Source organism: Taudactylus pleione, unplaced genomic scaffold (genome assembly GCF_031769625.1).
Source record: "Taudactylus pleione unplaced genomic scaffold, aTauple2 ptg000216l, whole genome shotgun sequence".
NCBI lineage: Eukaryota > Metazoa > Chordata > Amphibia > Anura > Myobatrachidae > Taudactylus > Taudactylus pleione.
Window position 1 is genome coordinate 2,450,550 of NW_028284618.1, and position 22,375 is coordinate 2,472,924.

Sequence of the window (22,375 nt, forward strand, 5' to 3'; positions counted from 1 at the left end):
AAACTGGGAAACAACTTTGGGAAGAAACTCGGGCCGAGTGCGGAGCACTGCCCTGTTCCCATGAAAAACCAAGAAAGGGGGTCTACAAGAAAGAGCCCCTAACTCAGAAACACGTCTGGCCGAAGCAATAGCCAGAAGGAAAACAGTCTTAGCTGTTAGCCATTTAAGATCCACTGAGCCCAGTGGTTCAAACGGCGGTCCTTGGAGAGCCCTCAGGACCACAGCCAAATCCCAAGGCGCCACAGGTGGAACAAAGGGCGGCTGAATGCGGAGAACACCTTGCATAAAGGTGCGCACATCCGGGATTGTAGCAATCCTACGGTGAAATCAGACAGATAGGACCGAAACCTGTACCTTCAAAGAAGCAAGGCGAAGCCCATGATCTAGTCCCGCTTGCAGGAAGGCGAGAATCCGAGACAGACGAAACTCCCGCGGTGCATAACCTCTCGGTCGACACCACTGGAAGAACGTATGCCACACGCGATGGTATATCCTCGCGGAAGACGGTTTCCGAGCTCGCAACATGGTACGCACCAGAGCTGGAAAACCCCCGGGACCTCAGCATGGCCGTCTCAACAGCCACGCCGTCAAAGACAGCAGAGTCAGGTCCGGGTGAAGACAAGGACCCTGAGACAGAAGGTCCGGTCGTAGCGGCAACCGCAGAGGACTGTCCACGGAGAGACCCTGAAGGTCTGAGAACCAGTGCCGTCTGGGCCACGCGGGAGCTATCAACAGGAGCGTCCCTCCTTCCTGTTTGAATTACCGAATTACCCGTGGAAGAAGGGAGACCGGAGGGAACAGGTATGCGAACCGGAACGTCCACCGGACGGACAGAGCATCCACCAGAGACGCCCCTTCGTCTCTTGTGCGAGACCCGTACACCGGCAACTTGTTGTTGTGCCGGGACGCCATGAGGTAGATCTCTGGAAGACCACACCTGTCCACCAGCAGTTGAAAAACGTCCGGGTGCAGGGACCATTCCCCCGGATGAACGTCCTGGCGACTTAGAAAGTCCGCCTCCCAATTTAGCACTCCCGGGATGAAGACCGCTGATATGGCCGGAAGATTGCGCTCCGCCCAAACCAGGATCCGAGAGACCTCTACGAGAGCCGCCCGACTGTGAGTTCCTCCTTGCCTGTTTATGTAGGCCACGGTGGTAGCGTTGTCCGACTGGACCTGCACCGGGTGACCCTGGAGAAACCGATGTGCCTGCTGGAGAGCATTGAAGACCGCACGGAGTTCCAAGATATTTATTGGAAGCTCCGCTTCTGTCGGCGTCCACCTGCCCTGGAACAAGTGTGGACCCGAAACTGCTCCCCAGCCCCGAAGACTAGCGTCCGTTGTCAACAGGACCCAATTTGGAACCCAGAACGGATGTCCCTTGTTGAGGTGGGTCGTCTGTAACCACCACGCAAGGGACAGGCGAACCTCCGGGGTGATCACAATCGTCTGGGACTTCAGAGACTGAGGCAGCCCGTTCCACTTGGACAGGATCAGGTGCTGCAGAGGTCTGGAGTGAAACTAGGCGTATTCCACCATGTCGAACACAGACACCATGGAGCCCAGTAACCTCATCGCCGAGTGTAGGGACACCCGGCGGCTGTGCAGACAACTGCACACCCTTGACTGTAAAGCAGAGATCTTGTCCTCCGTCACGAAGATCCTTTGCTGTCCCGAGTCCAATAAGGCTCCAAGATGCAGAATCCTCCGAGACGGGATTAGAGTGGACTTCTGCCAGTTGATTAGCCAGCCGTGCCATTGCAGCAGTGCAATGGTCAGGTCCAAGTGGCGTAACAGGAGCTCTGGAGATCCTGCCACCAATAACAGGTCGTCCAAGTACGGCAACATGCGGACTGCCTGCAGCCGCAGAGAAGCCGCCATGACCGCCATCACCTTGGTGAAAACACGTGGTGCTGTCGCCAGGCCAAAAGGTAACGCCCGAAACTGGAAGTGGTCGCTGTGGATTGCAAACCTGAGGAACTGTTGATGGCGCACAAGAATAGGGACATGCAGGTAAGCGTCCTATATGTCCAATGACACCATGTAGTCCCCAGGTTCCAGCGCCAGAATGATGGACCGTAGGGTCTCCATCCGAAACTTCGGAACCCGCAAAGACTAGTTGAGTGCTTTGAGGTTGAGAATCGGACGATACGACCCATTGGGTTTCTGTACCAAAAATAGATTTGAATAGAAACCCTGGCCCCTCTGGGAGAATGGAACAGGCACTATAACTCCAGCCTGGAGCATAGTGTGCAATACCTTCCGCAGCTCCGTAGCCTTGTTCCGGTCTGATGGTAGACCCGTGGTGAAGAATCGAGCCGGGGGTCTGTGCCGGAAGGAGAGGGCGTATCCGTGGGAAACCACCTCCAGAACCCAAGTGTCTGTCGTAGTGGCCGACCAACACTGGGCGAACTGCAGCAGGCGGCCTCCCACCCTGGGATCCCCCAAAGGGAGGCCCGGACCGTCAGGCCGCAGGCTTGTCATCTGGCTTGGGAGCCGGACGTCTGGTGCTCCATGCCTGCTTCCGGGGCTTGGCCGATTTCTTAGGGCCAGCATGTCGAGGAAACGACTGTGGTTTGGGCCTGCCCTGGGCCCTAGATGACCGAAAGGATGATGGTCCAGAACCAGAAGGAGCAGCGGCCGACGGGAGACAAGTCCGATTTGGCTGCCGCCAGCGTGGCCACAATCTTATCCAGATCCGGACCGAAGAGAACTTCTCCGGTAAACGGCAACGCCTCCAGACCCTTTTTGGAATCTGCGTCCGCCTTCCAGGATCGCAGCCACAAGGTGCGACGAGCAGCCACCACTGCTGAAGAAATTCTAGACACCAGAGTACTAATGTCTAGGGCCGCCTCGTTGATATAAGTGGCCGAATCACGGAGATTACCAATCAACTCCGCCTGTTCGGCCGGACAGTCGGAATCAAAAGAAGCCTCTAATGAATCCGCCCAGCGCTCCATCGCTCTGGCAACCCAGCAAATGGCCATAGTCGGCCGTGCTGCTCCCCCCCCCGCAAGGGAATAAGCAGACTTCAGGCAGATCTCCACCTTGCGGTCCGTAGCATCCTTAAGGGAGGACATAGATGGCATCGGCAATGTGGCACTACTGACAAGACGGGTCACGTGAGAATCCACCTGTGGAGGGGATTCCCACTTTGCAAAATAATTATCCGCGAACGGATAAGCCACCGCCAGGCGTCTCTGCGGCTGGTATCTTTTGCCAGGCTGTTTCCACGCCTCCTCTAAATGGTCCACCAACTGACCCGAAAGAGGAAAGACTGTGGCATCGCCCTTCACATCTTTGAAAAAGGCATACTTGGATTTAGCCGCTGGGGGAACTTCGTCCTCAATCACCAAGGCTGTGCGGACCGCCCGAATAAGTCCAGGAATATATACTTTGGACTTAGCATCAGCGTCCTTAGTATGGAGAGGTTCCTGATCGTAAGGATCCAGAATCTCCCCATCATCAGACGTCCCCTCGTCATCCTCATAAGGAGCGGACAGAGACGCCACCGGCCGTTTATGTGGCCGGATCACAGACTCCCCTTGCAACACATCCGACAAGTGCTGTACAGAACTCGTCAGGGAGTTAACCCACGCTGGCTCCTGAGAAACCGGGAGCGGGGAAATAGGGAGACTGTGGGGTACCACCAATTGTCGTGGGAAACCCTGCATGGGTGACGACACCACTGACTGCTGGGATAAACCCATCGGTGTAAACGCGGGCTGTGGAGCTAACTGGCCCACTAAGGCTGTAAGCGCCTGAGCGAAACAAGCCCAGGGCAGCTCCTGTACCGGTGCTGTAACCGTAAGAGGCCGCGCCATGGACAAACACTGCCGGCAAAGGCCCTCCGCGCTACCCTCCCCCTCCACTAACGGTACTTTATACGTAGTACACTGTAGCCGGAGGGGAAAATCACTTTCGGACATGATGGCACCACGTATGTGACCTCTCTCACCAATTATATCTTAAATAGGCGAGAGACCACCCTGCAGAACCGCACCGCAAGGGCTTAGCAGAAAGAACAGGGACAGTAATAAAGCTGACAGTTTAGAGAAAAGTTACAGGCAGCAGCGCTAGCACAGTCACATACAATGCAAAGAAAATCAATTCCTGCACTAACAGCGCTGATCACTCAACTACGCAGACACAGGGCCTGGTAGGACACAGCGCTGCATACACAGACCTGACCACAGCGGAGGAGAGGTATGCGGGGGGACCCAGACCACTATGCTTTCTTCCAGGCTTCCAGCAGCGTTCACCATGCGTTCTGGAGAAGATGGCCGCCGAGGAGCAGAGAGGAGGCTGGCCTGGGGGAGGAGCGCTGCCACAGGACCAGTCAGCAGCGTGCAGAGGGCTGTGTGCAGCGGGGGAGGCGCCGGCTGTGAGACAGGGAAGGCGCGCTCCCCTGGCATGCATTTAACCCCTGGGACGCCGCAGCGCTACCGCTCTGCTGCGGTCCGCTGTCCCAGGGGGTAGTGGAAAGCGCAGGTTGGTCGCCTGGCTCCACGCTGCAGCCAGTCCCCAGGGAGCCCCCTGCCTGGGGACTTAGGACCATGTGACCAGCGGGGACCCACCGCGGGACCCCGCTGCTTACCTTTGTCCCCCTTGGATCCGGCCATGGTCCGGGACATCTGGGGTCACCGCTAGCTGTGACCCCAGATGCTCACCAGCATCCCCGGATCGGTACCGGCGTTCTGGTACCGGCGGGGGTGTAGGGAAGACAGCATGGACGTCAGGACTGACTGTCCATGCTGTACATCCAGATGTGCAGCCAGAGCTGCACTGAAGAAAGCTTCAGGGGCTCTTCTAGCCCCCACTCCGACAGGTGCACCCGACTCCGGCCGGGCACCAAACTAAACTGGCTCGGGGGCGGGGTATAGGAGGGGGACCCTAGTGCATCCTGGGAGGCTGAAAAGCTTAACTCTATGGTGCCCAGTGACTGACGTCACACCTATACCCCAAGGTATCCTGTGGATACCCTATGGACCCTGAAGTAGAAATACAGTGAACAAAGGGCCTGATTCAGAGTCACTCGCAAAAAGCGAGCGCTCGCTTTGAATCAGGCAGGCGCTGTTTTTTTTTAGTTGCGGCCTCCTGGCCGCTCGCATAGCTGTGGGTGCCCACCCACAGCTATTGCGAGCGGCCAGGATGATGGCTTGGGAACGCCTCCGTTTGTGAAGCCACCCCCCGGCCACGCCTTCAAAACGGGGAGAGCTGTCGATCAACATCGACAGCCGCCCCTTTTGTAGTGAGCCACGGAGCGAGTGCTTTTCGTGCTCGCGCGTGCGCACTGGGCCACCATAGACCCGCTTGCGAACGCTATGTGCTTGCGAGCGAGTTTGAATCAGGTCCAGAGTGCGGTGAGGATTCGCAGGAACAGAGCTTGGAAGCTCTGTCCCTGATTGTGAATGTTGATACATTCTCGTGAAAATTCCTAAACGCGAATTTAGGTGAAATTATCACACTACACACATTTGAATTGTGGATTGTAGTAAATAGGGGCCAAACTGTTGTGCAACTGTGAACGTTCCACCATGCTTTACCAGCTGATCGGTGGTAGAGTATGCTGGGACTTGTAGTTTCACAATAGCTGGAGAGCCACAGGTGGGCCAGACCTAGTCTAGTGTATGGACAGCTTTAGAGCAATAAAAAACAAAACAAAAACATGCAGCAATTTGCTTCTGGAATAAACCATTTATTCTACAAGCAGGGTAAATGCTGGTTGTTTTTGCACGCAATTCAAACGCTGGACAGCTTTGATTTTACACTAAAATGTACAATGTTAGGACACGCCCCTTCCCAAGTAAATCTCCAGCCACATATTACATCAACCCCACCTGCAGCACAACATGGTTTTGTCAAGGTACAAATTGCTCTTTTTTGGGGTCTTAACTCTGAATCAGGCTCAGATGAGGTATAATGACAAGGCAATAAAATATAAAAACACAAGACAAACCCCCCACAAGAAATCCAGCAATGTCATTACACATGGTATACAGATGTGTCCATATACATAGCCTCCTTGCGCATTAAACAGCCCTTCTAGTCACACCATGCCGTGGCTCAGTAGTGCCTAACGTCTTTTCATGCGACTTTTTACCTTCAAACGAGTCTTATTCGCACATCAATGCAAATAGTAAGCAGAAGCAGCTTCTGATTGAAATGATATGCGGCATGTGACTGCGGTTATATCTGCTTGCGTAATGCTACATTAAAGTATCACAGCTGCTGACACACTAACGTAGCATTTCGTAAGCAGATACACCTGCAGTCAGTCACACATAGAATATAGGCATGCCGCATATCATTGTCATCAGCAGAAGCAAATAAGACTATCTGAATAAATGTGTACAAAGAAACCACTCAGCGCTAGAGTCACACGGAGCTCAAGCGTTGTATAACGCAACTTGTAGCACACAGAGGATAGATGTATGTGGAAACATCTGTACAAAAAGAAAAATAAGCAACCGTGACCACATAACAGGCAGTGAGAATACCTGCACTTGCCACGTTACACTACAAAGAACAGAAGAGATTATAGCTACATGCACTGTACACAAATAACCAAAGGTTAAGTACAATATTTTCCAGTGCACAAATGATTTAAAGGACCAGACAAAATGATAAGAAAGCAGCGTAAGTGTCTTCCTAATGTTAGCAAGGTTTTTTATCCACTAAAAAAGCCCAGGGCTATTCCCTGTACTCCTGGTGGCAGTGGTTGCAAGGTTAATTGTGTCAAAAAGTAGAACCACTAGTGCCAGCATGCCCAGACATTGTTTGCCTGCTGGCACCTGTAGTCACACAGTGAAAAAAGTAATGAGAGAACACAGACGCCTTTTACTAAACAAAGGCCCTCATTCAGAGCCGTACGCTCTGAGCAGAGCGCACGCTCTGAATGAGGGCCGGGCTCCATGAAAATGGAGAGTCCTTCTGGACGCTCGTATAGCTGTGGGTCACCACCCACAGGCTATACGAGCGTGCATTTTGATGGCCGCGATGGTCGAGACCATCGCGACCATCGAAATTGCGAGCCAGAGCCTGCGGTTGAGGTTTTCAACCGCAAGCTCCGGAGTGATTTTGGCTCTATCAGAGCCAAAATCACTCCCACTGACATCACTAGTGATGTCAGTGGGCCGGCTTTTGACGGGAGGCGTTCCCGTGGGAACGCCCCCGTCAGGGAGGCACGCCCCCGGCACGCCTACCAAAGGGGGCGTGCTGTCAATCAACATTGACAGCACGCCCCCTTTGATCGGACACAACGAGCGAAGGACTTTCTTTCGCTCGTCGCGTCTGGCGCATGCGCACGACGGAGCTCCCTCCGTCGTGCGCATGCTCAGTCCAGAACATCGACCCACTTGCGAGCGGACAGCCGCTCGCGAGTGGGTCTGAATCAGGCCCAAACTCGCACTTCATATTCACTTACTCCTTGGATGTGCTCGGTTCCCTTCTCTATGTACTATTCCACTCTTCTTAGTAATAAAAACGAAAAAATCCCATACAGACATCATGTACAGTATATACACAGACTATCCCCGTAATGAATCACTGACATGGAATCGGTATGATTCACCGTTTCCAATCCCGGCAGCCCGACAGAGTAGGAAATCCCGATGGTCCCCAGGTAAGTAGAAACTAACCTAAGTTTACCCCCTAACCCTAATCTCCCCCTGTGCCTAACCTTAACCCCCCTTCCCCACAGCCTAAACCTAAGTCCCTGGAGGGGTGCCTAACCCTAACCTCCCCCCAGGGGTGCCTAACCCTCCATCACCCCTAGCCTAACTCTAACCTCTCGGGGGCGTGTCTAACCCCAAGTACCCCCCGGGAGCCCTAAAACTAACCCCCCGCGGCTATCCGCGCCCGGCATCCCTTCGATTGTGATGCCGGGTGCTGGTCTCCCGGCATTGGTAAAATGACAGGCGTCTAAATTTAGACGCCTGTCATTTAACCCTCGCCGGGATTAAGTAATCTAGAAGCCGGCGGTCGGCATTCCATCCGCTGGCTTCATAAACATATACCACTGACATAGGGAGTCTAGGGGGAAGCGTTGAATGGCTAATAGATGGACACTCAATCAGCGGACACCCGACGGCATTTACACCTGCAAAGTCCAACAGACATCAACATCTGGTTTCAATAGAATATGAAACCTGACGGATAAATATGTGGATTTTGCAGTCGGAAATACAGTCAATGTAGATCAATTTTAAAATTCAATCTAAAAAAAAAAAAAAAAAATCTAAAAAAAAAAAAAAAAAAGTTTACCTTTTTGGAATTTTACCGTAAAAGGTGTTCCAATTAGAGGTTAAAGATATCTAGTTTAGTATCGGAGCAATTGAGACAGCCCTAAAAAAAAAAAATCCCAAAAACATCGTGGGGGATGGTGTGAAAACTGGATATGGGAAACAAAATCTATGCATGACTAGAAAGTCTGATCATACACTGATCACTTCAGAGGGTTCCAACTATTAATATGAAATCAAAGTGACCCACACATCAATGGGGATCTCCAGCTAAACATGTTTTCTGGATTATTAGATGTTGTAAAGAACAGGTCTTACAGGGAACACACGCTGCAATGTCAGATAAGTCTGGCACATGGTCAGTTCAAGTCACTAAGAAGTTTGTCAATTGCTACTATATAAAAAGCATAAATATATTCCACAGTTTTAAAATGCATTTGCCAATTAGATGTTTATATTAGTAACAATCATTTTTCATATAGGTAACATGGTTTCTAGAAATTAACTACACTAAAAAAAGAAGAGGACATCACATAAAACAGAGGCGTGGCATGCAATGTATGTAATCTCACAGCTGTGCCAGGTCTGGGTGAAAGGTATTTTTTCTTGGAAAGCAAAGAGGGTTTTCAGTTTCTGTTTTGTGTTGAGGGCAGGCAAACATCACACAGGTCACATGTCAAGGCAAAGAAAACAACATCTAATATTTAAAATACTTCACTGTACAAAACTGGGAAGAGGGGGTAAGAATTTGGGCCTATTTAACAGTTCTCATAAAACAAATAAGCAAAAACCTTTAAAGTAACATTTTCCCAGAACATGGAAACTTCATCTACAAACACACAGTGACACAAGGATAATACAAGCAGATCAATGAGGTCCCTGTACTGCTCTTCAAACCATAATGTTCTTTAGAATTCTATATGAGTTAGCTTCCAAAAAGAAATCAACAAACGTAACATTTTTGCTCTGAAATGGAAAAGACAGGTCTATAGTCCTAATACTCCATAAGGCCTGAAACATTGTAGCGTTAAGGGACCCAATGTCAAAACTTATTTTAATATAACGATTTGTTGCATACATAATGAATAATCTCAATCTGATAAATACAGTAATTGTACACAGAAAATAAATCTGATGATGCTGGGCATACACGGCAAGATAAAATGTCTGTCAGACCGACATACATTTTATCTGGCCGGCTGCCAGCCGCAGATGTCCGCGGCATACACTGTGAGAAATCTCACAGTGTATATAGCCCGACATCTGCGCTCCGCCCCCGGGGGAGGAGACATTTCCCTGTTCCTTCCGTAGGAAGGAACACAGGAAATGTCTGTCTGTCGGCCGCGCTGGGCATACACTGCCCGATGCGGCCGACAGTTACCGGGTAAATATCGCATCGGACGGGCATGCTGGACAATCCAGCATGCCCGACCGAGCAATATTTAACCCTCGGTCGCCCCCCCCACGCTACAATTATCGCGGCGATACGCCGATATCGGGCGGATCGTCCCGATAATTGCAGCATGTATGGCCAGCATAACAAGTTATCCGTCCATCCACACACTGCAATACTATGGTTTACAAGTACTGGGAGAGAAAATGTATTTTAATATCTTCTTTTTAATGAAGATCAATTGTAGTTGTAATTGGAAACTCTTGTAATAGGATTGCACCATGTACAGGGGGAAGGGAGTCACTGCAACAGAATAAATAAATCATGGAGAGGATAAGTGGTGTTCCCACTAGGCTGTTTTAGCGGGGGAGCCGCAACCTTCCTGATTTGTAAGCGCTGAAATACACCCTGCCCCTAGGGAGGCCAATGAGAGCGATGACAGGGAGGCCAATGAGAGCGATGACAGGGAGGCCAATGAGAGCGATGACAGGGAGGCTAATACCCAGAGGCTAATGAGGGAGATTACAGAATTGATAATAGTGATGGTAATAAAGATGATAATAGTGATAATGAAGGTAATAGCTAGGGTAGTGGTTCCCAAACTGTGCACCGTGGCACCCTGGGGTGATATTGGGACACTTGTAGGGGTGCCTCAGGTTGGTGGTCCAGCACCAAATTAAATTATTTATGGTCAATATAATGTAAATATGTGGACAGACAGAAGCGCAAACCTGTCCACCACCACAGAACTGACCCTAAGGATGACAGGTCAGCACAATTCACTTCACTACATTTTTTTCTAAATTTCTCAATAAGAAACGTTTGGCTGAGTGATGCCGTGAAAACAATGTGGATACTCTAGGGCACGGGGTTAAAAAAAAAAGTTTGGGAACCACTGCACTAGTGTGTTGATAATGAAGGTAATAGCTATGGTGATAACAGTGATGATAATGAAGGGGACAGGGTGATAACAGTGATGATAATGAAGGGGACAGAGTGATGATAATGAAGGGGACAGGGTGATAATAGTGATGATAATGAAGGGGACAGGGTGATAATAGTGATGATAATGAAGGTGATAATAGTGATGATAATGAAGGTGATAATAGTGATGATAATGAAGGTGATACTAGTGATGATAATGAAGGTGATACTAGTGATGATAATGAAGGTGATACTAGTGATGATAATGAAGGTGATACTAGTGATGATAATGAAGGTGATACTAGTGATGATAATGAAGGTGATACTAGTGATGATAATGAAGGTGATACTAGTGATGATAATGAAGGGGACAACAGTGATGATAATGAAGGGGACAACAGTGATGATAATGAAGGGGACAGGGTGATAAGTGCGATGATAATGAAGGGGACAGGGTGATAATTGTGATGATAATGAAGGGGACAGGGTGATAATAGTGATGATAATGAAGGGGACAGGGTGATAATAGTGATGATAATGAAGGGGACAGGGTGATAAGTGTGATGATAATGAAGGGGACAGGGTGATAAGTGTGATGATAATGAAGGGGAAAGGGTGATAACAGTGATGATAATGAAGGGGACAGGGTGATGATAATGAAGGGGACAGGGTGATAATAGTGATGATAATGAAGGGGACAGGGTGATAATAGTGATAATGAAGGTGATAATAGTGATGATAATGAAGGTGATACTAGTGATGATAATGAAGGTGATACTAGTGATGATAATGAAGGTGATACTAGTGATGATAATGAAGGTGATACTAGTGATGATAATGAAGGGGACAACAGTGATGATAATGAAGGGGACAACAGTGATGATAATGAAGGGGACAACAGTGATGATAATGAAGGTGATACTAGTGATGATAATGAAGGGGACAACAGTGATGATAATGAAGGGGACAGGGTGATAACAGTGATGATAATGAAGGGGACAGGGTGATAATAGTGATAATAATGAAGGGGACAGGGTGATAATAGTGATGATAATGAAGGGGATAGTGCGGGTGATACTGGTGATAATGATGGAGGCAGATAGCAGGGGGACCTGTGCCCGGGGTTACAGCCGCAGCACCGACACCCACCTTGGTTGCAGAAGAAGTTCCACAGCTTGGCGAAGATGAGGCCCATGCTGCGCTGCTGTCGGTCAGTGCCCGGCGTCCGGCTGCTGAGGGTCAGGCCGCAACACGCTCCATCCGTCCCGTTAATAATATATTACTGACTCCCCCTTACACACCCGCCACCGCCGCCGGCTGCGGATCAGTATAGCCACCGCCTCCTCACCGACCAGCGTCTGACGTGAGTATGACGCCGCGCCCTCCCTTCCTCCAGCTCATTCAATGAAATCATCCCCTCTGACAGCAGACCAATCCCAGGCCTTATCTCATCCCCCCATCCTGTACTCGGCTGATGCAAACTGACTACTGAGTAGTGACAGGAGGTACCCACAACAAAAATGGACGGGGCGCCTCCTGTTCAAGCAGGCATACAGCTTGTCTGCTAAATGTGTCTGCCGTGCTGTGCCGTTACTACTAATCGGGCGGACATTTCTTCGGAGACAACATTTATAGCAAAAGGGATCAACTTCCAACACTTGTCGCAGCCACAGGACTACATCAAAATGGCCGACACAGCAGAGCTCGCTGGTGTGAGTAGGAGACGCTCTTTCAATTATTATTATTATTTGTTTTTTTTTGGTGGGTTGGATTTTTCTCGACTGGTTTATTGGATAGATACAGAATTAGTTATTCTGTGAAGATTTGCGGTCATTTACTTTTGGGTCCTTAGTACATCTGTACCCAGCAGGTATTATTGGGCTGCCATGTACTGTATGTCGGAATGTATATCATTCCATTAGCCGTTTTTCTTTTGCTGCTGTAAAACTATAAATCTCAGCATGCTCTTCTTCAGACTCTGCTACTAAGACTTGCTGGGACTTGCAGTGCCACAATGGCAGGGGAGCTATTGATTGCCCTGCCTCAGGTTTTAGGTTTATGAGCACAGCTATACTTTTAACCTAATGTATCCAGATGCTGGTGTGTGAGATCACATGCATTTGTTCTAGTTTCTGTAAGTAGGGCAATTCTATTACTGACTTGTGAAATGTTTTACATGCTAGGTGTGGTGACACAAGTGTCCCCTCCATTTCTGTGCAAAAATATTTACAAGTGCTGGGATGGAGGGTGAGCCTTAAGCCGGTGACACATGTCTAGTGTGCCCGACCTCATCAGCGAGAGGAGCCGGCATCGGCAAGTGAATATACACTTGCCGATGCCGGGAACGATGGCGTGGGCCATGCTTCATTCGGCAGCATGGCCCTAGCTAACGATATCCTCTGTCGGCCCAGCATGCGGAGACGATGGAGGATGGCGCTGATGACGCGCAGGAGCAAGCATTGTCAGAAACATAGCGGTTACACACTAGACGATGTGCCTGATATGTTGCTCTGACCCGCCGGATCAGACGACATCGTTTAGTGCACAGGTTCTCAAACTTTGTCCTCAGGACCCCAAACAGTGAATGTTTTCCAGGTCTCCTCAGAAAATCACAAGTCAGATAATTGGATCCACCTGTGGATCTTTTAAACTGTGCCAACGACTACACTTGTGCACCTGTTGGGTGACCTGGAAAACATGACCTGTTTGAGGTCCTGAGGACCGACTTTGAGAACCACTGGTCTAGTGTGTACCCAGCATTACTTTCATTGGGAGCCCATTTGCCTCATTCTTTTGACGCTAGTATCCCTTTTGCAAATAAAACCTGGGTCCAGCCTGGGTCACTGAACTTTTAACCTAACACGAGTTCAAGCTGTCACAGCGGCTTGAGAGCAGTTTACACACCACAGGCTGGAACTGGGTTATTGCTGTGGCTTCTCCTCTGCCGGCGCTTGGAGATGACTTAGGGGTCTATTTACTAAGCAGTGTTAGGAGACAGAGTGAAAAGTGATAAGGTGCCAGCCAATCAGCTCCTACCTGTCATCTCACAGGCTGTTTTTGAAAAATGACAGTTGGGAGCTGATTGGCTGGCAGCTTATCACTCTTCACTCTGTCTCCTAACACTGCTTAGTAAATAGAACCCATAATCTCCAAGCTCCACTGAGCCATCTCTCCACGGGGCGTTAACAGGACCTGGCTTAGATGACCCAGGTCACCCGTTCACATTGCAGGGTTACATGGGTCGTTCCCATGTTAAACCCTGCTCGCTACCCAGGTGGGATTGCCAGGTCACTCGACCGAGGAATACAACCCTGGCCCCATTTACACTGAGTCAGGACCAGGGTTGACTCGGCAATAATCCGGGTTATTTGGCCAGTGTAAAAGGGGTATAGGAGGTATATTTACTAAGAATCCTGTTTGGTTGTGTAAAAACATGCTGGTCATCTCACTCCGGTTTTTCCCCCTGATTTTCCGGGATCAGACGTCCGGGCCGGTTATGCTTTTTTTCTAACCCTTTCTTTGCAATACACACAGAGACAGTGCTTTGGCTGAACACCCGGCTCACAGGCACTGCCATTCATTTCTATTCTTCTCTGTGTTCTGTTATGTTTTTTAAACACGATTCTTAGTAAATCCGTGAATTGTATTTCTGTCTATGGAAAGTACTCGCGCGTTGGTCTATTAACTTCTATTTGTGCGGTTTTACATCTATTCCAGTGCGGAATCCTGTTTTTACACTCGAGTTTGCCTTAGTAAATCTCCAAGTTTAAATATCGTGAAAATTCACACTGGAGTGCAATCTCAGCCAGACATTGGGCCTGATTCAGACCCGCTCGCGAGCGCTGAGCGCTCGCAAGTGGGTCGATGGTGCCCTAATGCGCACGACAGAGGGAGCTCCTTAGTGCGCATGCGCGAGACCCGCATAGCGACAGCCAAGCTGTCGCTATGGGTCTCGCACCAAAGGGGGCGTGCTGTCGATGGTGAGTGACAGCATGCCCCCTTTGGTGGGCGTGCCAGGGGCGTTGCTGCCCAGACGGAGGCGTTCCCATGGAGCCGGCCCCACTGACGTCAGTGGGAGTGCTTTTGGCTCTGATAGAGCCAAAAGCACTTCTGGGCTTGCGGCAGCGAGACCCTACCGCAGGGTCTCGTCGCAAGCCCGTTGGTCGCGATGGTTTTGACCATCGCGACCATCTTTTTGGCCGCTCGCATAAGCTGTGGGTGGTCACCCACAGCTATGCAAGCGGCCAGGAGGCCGCTCCATTTTTAGGTAGGAGGGCCCTGATTCAGAGCGAGCGCTCTGGTCAGAGCGTCCGGCTCTGAATCAGGCCCATTATTCTTAGTAATATACCTCTAGTAGTCAGGATGTCCACCAATGCACATTTACATCTGTAACTACACAAATGGTCACTTTGAACAATTGCATGGGGGGGGTACTTCACACTCCGGAGAGTGGGGGTACACCTGCACAAGGTGAATTAATAGGTGGTCTGGCACATAATAAATTGCTCCCCAGGGTCACATTCTTTTCATGTTCATTAAGGACCAAAGGAAAGGGTTATTTGCCAGCATTGCTCTTTGCAGTAAACTCCTAGATTCCAATCAGATATTGGCTATTGAATAGTGCAAGATACAAAATGAAAGCAAGGCTCTGATTGGTTGCTATGGTTTTAGTTTTATGGACTAAATTAGATTTGTAACTTTCGGCAATTCTTGAAGTATCTCCAGGAGCCTGTGCATACATAGAGGTATACAGTAGTATCCATCCCAACATAGTTCTGTATGCCGACAATGAACCATTCACTTTCAGAAGTAATTGGCTTTTAAATCTATTAGGGTATGATTCTGATTATGGTGCTAACTGGATTGCATTCGCTTGTCTTTCCTTGGGGTGTCCCATTTTCCACACATGGCTGAAAAACATACTTGTAGGTACATTGGCTTCTGGCTAAGTATTCTATGATTTGTATGGTTGGGAACTTCTCATACATATTTCAATCTTTTCCTATAAATACTGCGCAACTTGAATCAAGTGATGGGACATTTATTACAGAAGGCACTTTTATGTATGAGGCTTTCTAGTACGGTTGAGCTTATTTCCCCTTCATCCTAAGGACCTGGAAGTGACGTGAGTGAGGGCGGAAGTGCGGTTCCATGCCCATAAAGGCCACCAAAATAAGAAATTTGTTCACCCGCCATGCTTCGGGCACAGTGGCTCACTTCGCTCGCCACAGGTGTATATTCCCCGTCTATATCCGCGTGGATAGTAAGGAATGATGGCGGACAGTAACTGATGACATCAGGGTCTGCTCGGTGAAGGACATCTAGATACTATCTTTCTATCCTTCTGTGAGTTGTTTTCACAGTAAACTTGTACTGCGAAGTGTAATTGTAATCCAATTCCAAACGTGCATTTTTATTTTTTTTTAATGCACCCCCCTGAGGGGGATGAGATGGTAGGGAAATTGTCAGGACACAGGGCCTGATTCAGACCCGCTCGTGAACGCATTGAGCTCACAAGCAGGTCGATGGTGGGCCAGTGTGCACGCGCGAGCCCCGTAGCGAGTGAGTACTTCACTTGCTCCGGGGCTCGCAAAAAAAACGGGGCGGTTGTCGATGTTGATTGACAGCTCGCCCCGTTTTGTAGGCGGCTAGGGGGTTGGCTGAACAAACGGAGGCGTTCCCGAAGGAACGCCTGCCGTTTGTGGGCGGTGACATCACTCGTGATGTCAGTTGTGGACTTCCTTCTCTAATAGAGCAGGAAGTCCACTCAGGCTTGCGAGACCTGAGACCCTACCACAGGTTCTCCTCGCAAGCCTGATGTTCGCGATAATCGTGACCATCGCCAGGCCGTTCGCAAAAGCTGTGTGAGCGGCCTGGAGGCCGAAACTAAAAAAAAAAAATATGCCCTGATTCAGAGCGAGCGCACGCAAATAACGTACGCCTCGGAATCAGGCACACAGTGCAGAACCCCTTGGACAGCCACCTAATGACTAATTAAGAATTTAAAAGTTTTCAATTAGCTTAATTGGCCCAATAGTTACATGTCATTTTCGGATGTTCAAAAAACTGGCCTCAGATTACACCTAAATCAACTTTTTCTAGTTTAGGCACCCCAAATGTAATTACATTTTATAATTTTCTTTTTTTGCATTGTTCATTTAATTTGTTTGATTATTAAACTAAAAAACTTTTCTATTTATCTTTTTTTTTTTAAATTCTTAAAAAAAATGCACAAATCAGTCAATTGATACAATTTAAAACCATCTAGTACTTTCCTTATGCCCACTAATGTCCTTCTGTATGATTCTGGTAACAAAATTGTCACTCTTTTGGTGACTCCAGGATGGTTTCTACCCTTTTTCATGCCCTTCTCCCAGACCCGAGTTGGCATTGGATTGTGCGATTCTCAGGAGCGAGCATTCCTGCGAAGTGTGTGAGTTTCATGAAACAAACTCGCACTTGCAAGCTAGCACCTAATTGGATTGATAGGTTACAGTGGTGTCCCTTTAACATGCGATGCATGGCATGTTTCTCCAATGCGATTGCTCTGTTGGCTGCCTGTGGGGCCCACTGTATAATGTATAATGAATAATATAATCTTTGATGATTGAGCAGTATCAGTATAAGTTGAGTTGGTAGAAAGGTAACATGACACTGACCCATTGGTCATGTCAGAATCCCTGCTGTAGAAGAAAATACATACATTGCACATGCAGATCATTTAGCCTGCCTAATGTATGCTATTTACAGACATCTCTAGGTGCACTTGTAACATCCCTTTTTTATAAAATGTGTAAGTGGCAAAATGGTAATAACACTGCAAATTGTAGTACATTATGTACAATATACCATTTATTTATTGCTTTTTCAGTTTTGCGAATTTACTGCACTTCCAGAGTGAAATGTCAATTTTCCCAAAGATCCTTCTAAGAAAAGAGGTAGAAGATTATCTCCGCAATGTTTATCTCAACAAAGAGGTGAGTTACCTGCATTTGTCGCTGAAGTTCTCTTCTTCTATGGTACAGAACAATATAATATGTATTTTCTTGCATCATCTTAAGCATGAAGGTAACACAAAGTGGTACAGAGTAATGTCTAATGGATCAGAGAGGTTAAAAATTGCAGAGATGGGTCAAAAAGTTTAAAGGTTAATCTCACCCAAAACTAAATTAGCCCCTGTAAAATCTCATCACAACTGGTTACTTAGCAGAGGTGCAGAGTTGAGGCTCTATGGGGTGTCCCCTAACATCCATCTCTGCTCCAGGCGCTCCTACACGCTCAGCAATTTGTCCCTGCTTGTCTGCAAAAAGACGTGGTTGTCCGCAGTGAGGAGAATCCCGTAATCCCCTGATGGTTTTTACCACACACCTAGGAGTTGATTCAAATAATGGCAGTGTAGTGCACACATAACATGCACCTACGGTAACCCCTATATCGTGGATTTTAGTATGTATTGTTATGGGGTAGCAAAGACAAATTTTAGGGGCAAAATCGGCATGACTTAGAGCCTGATTCAGGTTGGTTCGCAAGGCTGAGTTCGCATTCAGCGCATGCATATAAGACGCAGTGCGCGAACCGGCCACAGCGATCGGGAAGCGATCGCAATGAGCAGGCAGAGTCCTCACACAGTGATTGACAGGAAGCGACCGTTTGAGGGTGGTGACGGGGGGTGGTCAGAGAAACGTAGGCGTGCCTGGGCCTTTTCAGCGCTGTTACAGGGGCGTGCATAACTAAGCACCTGCGATAGCATACGCTGGCAGAGGTCTAGATGGCGACAGGAAGTTTAGCAGTTTCTGCGGTAGGGTCAGGTCATCCACAACTGTGCGGATGGTACCAATGTTTTCACTGACTTGCGGATGCATGTCATGGGAAGTGGGCAGCTTTATACAGTGGTGGGCGTCTTGGTATAGAGCTGCGGTTGCCGTGCGATCGCGTTCATTGGCATGTTTTTGCAGCGAGCGGGGTGCGTGCGAAGGCAGCCTTGTGAACCATCCTGAATCAGGCCCTTAGGGCGCTGCTGCTTTAGTTCTGCATTGCGGGCATTTGCCACAATATGTACCTTCAGATGTGTCATGCTGAAAAGCCCCTCTCGACGCGCCCGGTCCTGTGAGACTCTGCTAGCGCCAGGCGTCATTTTTTTTGCAGACTGTGCTGATTAATGTGATATGTGACACTTGTATATCTGTGTGTGACCGAGTCTCTGAATCTGTATAGGAAGTGCTACACTGCAGCGGCCGCAGCTTTTTTTAATTCCAAGTTCTCTTGTGCTTCATATACAGACTCAGGTGCACCCAGATATACAATGGTCACATATCACATTAATCAGCGCAGTCTGCTGGTGCGTCCTAGTCACATCGGATTTTCGGCAAAAAAGACACCCGGCACTAGCAGAGTAGCACAGGATCTGGCGGCTCACTCACGCCAGGCAAGTCGCACTGTGTGGCGTATTGAGGCTAGATGTATGAGGACATATCTTTTAGTGAATCAACCCCTTAATGTGTTGACAACTGCTCCAGCTATCTGTCATTCATGTATGCAGTACCCACACAAAGTATACCTTGTATGTTTAACATCCATCCCCCTTCCCAAAACTTCAAAAAGTCGGATTATACATGGGGGTTTTCATAGAAAATGATGATGCATTTTTCTTTTTTTTTGGGGGGGGGGTATTATGAAAACTAGACAACTTACTGCATCAGTTGAAGGGACCTCTGATTTTATGTCAGCCAGAAAGGGGGAGATCTTGGCGTTCTGTCTCCCACCTCTGGGAAGTATACCGCTTTCTGTTGTTATTGTCTGGGGTTCACACACAAAAAGACTACAACTACTAGTTCCTCATAGCCAGGGTGGGGGAGATGACATAAGAGTACCCCCTCCCCTATCCCGGGGCTCCCCTATCCCGGGCTCATTAATATTTTGTGTAGTATACTATAGTGTAATTGTTAGGCGATCAAGAGACAATAGCTACTAAAGGGCCTCATCATTTGAAAGGGAGGGGGGGGGGGGAATCATTGTTAAAACAAGAATGCCACAATTTTATTGAAGCCAGGATAGGGTCGATCAGCGTCTTTCTTCCACATGTTTGGACTTCTTATTGAGTTCTGTACTGTAGGGTGTAATTGTCTGATGGGTACTGCTTTAGTCTGAGTGCAGGAAAAGGAGATCAAGCGCTTTTTTAGTATGGTTTAGAAATTTTACAGATAAAGGGGTCTATTTACTAAGCTGCGTTAGGAGATAAAGTGAACGGTGATAAGGTACCAGCCAATCAGCTCCTAACTGCCGTTTTTCAAACACAGCCTGTGACATGGCAGTTAGGAGCTGATTGGCTGGTACCTTATCACCGTTCACTTTATCTCCTAACACAGCTCAGTAAATAGACCCCTATGTCTAATAACTGACATGTAGGGTTAGTGTCCCTATAATATGCAGTGCATGGCATGTTTCTCCCCAACTCGGGGCAGCTGTGCTTAGTGTGTAGGACGCTGCGACTGCTCTGTCAGATGCCCGTGGCGCACACTGTATAATGCATTTTTGATGATGTGAGCAGTCTCAGCAAACATTGAGCCGGTATAATGTGATCTGTTATAAACCAGAACGGGAACATATACACAGTTGGATCATCAATACACCTAGAAGTCCAATTGTGTGTTTTCCACAGCTGTATTCTTTTGCAATACGGAAAGGAACCGCACTACATACAGTGGGGCTGAGTGGCTGCAAGTTGCCCTTATGCAGAGTTGATTGCATCTCTGTCAGCAGACTGCCCTCATCCATATGCTTTGTTTTATAGATCTCATCCTGAGCAGTGCATTTTTGTACCAGACTAAAGTGATGCTCTGTTAATGCCATGGACCTGTGAGCTGAGACATGTGTTCCTTCCTTTTCCTCTCATGGCCCACATCCTATAAAAGATCAAGACTGAGAGCCTGACGCTATTTGCGCTCGCTCGTTCAGAAAATAGGGGTGGCTATTCAAATGGACCGTTCGCTCTTTGCGGACTGTTCACACCTCTATGTCTGAGCGAGCGAGCGAACAAAACTTGCGGTCGTTTTTTGAAAAAATACGCCCCCTGGCCGCTCACATCCTACGTCATGTCCGCTATTTATTAGATTAATCGAGTACATCGACCAGGGTATGAACTGCTCGCTATTCTTGTGGTTGGTTTTTGCTACCACAATTTTGCGAGTAGTTCTGGCTAGAAAATAACCCAGTGACGTGGTCAGTGACGCTGCTGTATTAATTATGCACACCCTTAAAACGCCCGTTTTGACCTTTAAGCACGCCTGCGTTCGGATCTCCACTCCCCATTTTCAAGCACCTTCCCCCGTTACCACCCACATACGCCTCATTCTGTCACTCAAAATAGCAGGCATTCGCTATTTAGCGAACAAACGATTTTCGGCCGCACTGACTGGTTCGCGCATGCGTATTACAATCCGTACGCATGCGCAGTTGGGCAAACATCGCTCGGAGCGAACGAGCGGCCGCTTACGAGCGGCTCTGAATCAGGCCCTGAGGTAGTAGAAGTCAGAACAGTAGTCCATGGTTAGTATTGGCTTGGAGAGCCACTCATGAAAAGTTTTGGTCTCTGCAACCTTGGTCAGATCTCCAGCTCCTTGGACCGTTTCATCATCCAAACCCATATGTCCTATCTCTGAGGCCATGGAGATTGAGTGGTTATTGTTAAAATTTAAGGCTTTTTCTGACAGAAAAATAAAATTCTGCTACTTGTTACTGTATTATTTGGAATACATTAATTCTGAGGTGCAAGCCTAAACTAGTGGAGGATCCTGCTTCTGCTATCATTTTGCCGATTCTTGATTTTCTTCATGATATTTTTGACAAGGGCCTTGCCTGGAAGTTCAGGTGACTACACTTACAGGTATATTTACTAAAGTGCGGGTTTTTAGAAATGGAGTTGTTGTCCATAGCAACCAATCAGATTCTAGCTATTAGGTGCTAGATAAATGATAAGTAGAATCTGGTTGGTTGCTATGGGCAAGAACTCCACTTCTAAAAACCCGCACTTTAGAAAATATACCCCTTAGTGTTTTTCTTAACACCAAATTGCCATTTGAATAACCTTTTTTTTTTTTTTTTCAAGCAATAAAGAGACTTAGACCTCATATCAAACCTTTTGTGGCATCTTGGAATCAGTCTAGTCCTGGATACTCCCAACATCTGGTCTCCTAGAGCCTTTGCAGGATGTCTACATCAAGTGACTAATACAGGGTACACACTAGACTATGGCCCTCATTCAGAGGCAATCGCAAGAAGCGATCGCTCTCTCTGAATGAGGGCGTCCGCTTCCTTTTTTTTAGTGCGGCCTCCTGGTCGCTAGCTAAGCTGTGGGTTACCACCCACAGCTTAACGACCAACCAGGTTGATGGTCGCAATGGTGAACACCATCGCGACCATCGGGGCTTGCGACGAGACCCTAAGGTTGGGTCTCGGCAACCGCAAGCCCCAGGGAGCTTCCTGCTCTGATCGAGCAGGAAGCTCCCCACTGACATCACTGATGATGTCAGTGCGGCCGCCCACAAACCGGTAGGCGTTCCTTGAGGAACGCCTCCATTTTGGAAACCACCCCCCCCCCCCCCCCGGCCCGCCTACAAAACGGGGTGAGCTGTCGATCAACATTGACAGCCGCCCCTTTTGTAGAGAGCTCCGGGGCTTGCGCACGTGCAGTGCGGCCGCTGCTCATGCGCAGGGATAACTATCGACCCGGTTGCGAGCACATCGGTAGTTGCGACCGGGTCTGAATGAGACCCTATGTGTGTACCTGGCCGGCGCATGATGCGATGAACGATATATT

At 48.5% G+C, this 22,375-nt stretch overlaps 2 protein-coding genes across 4 annotated transcripts in view; one reads left to right on the forward strand and one right to left on the reverse strand.

Annotated features, from left to right (window-relative positions):
• ARL5B (ARF like GTPase 5B) overlaps window positions 1-11,985 on the reverse strand; it is a 34,222-nt gene extending 22,237 nt beyond the window's left edge. The window contains exon 1 of the mRNA XM_088478595.1: window positions 11,710-11,985. Coding sequence (XP_088334721.1) covers window positions 11,710-11,755 — 46 coding nt within the window. The 5' untranslated portion in view covers window positions 11,756-11,985. The remainder of the gene's footprint in view (window positions 1-11,709) is intronic.
• A 107-nt stretch (window positions 11,986-12,092) lies between these two features.
• Window positions 12,093-22,375, forward strand: part of NSUN6 (NOP2/Sun RNA methyltransferase 6) — a 68,881-nt gene continuing 58,598 nt past the window's right edge. Inside the window, exons 1-2 of one of the 3 annotated variants that reach the window (XM_088478592.1) lie at window positions 12,093-12,272; window positions 17,457-17,537. In XM_088478592.1, coding sequence (XP_088334718.1) covers window positions 12,129-12,272; window positions 17,457-17,537 — 225 coding nt within the window. In that variant the 5' untranslated portion in view covers window positions 12,093-12,128. Of the gene's footprint in view, window positions 12,273-12,293; window positions 12,431-17,431; window positions 17,538-22,375 lie in introns of those variants that run through there. The other 2 variants (XM_088478593.1, XM_088478594.1) reach the window with 2 other exon arrangements.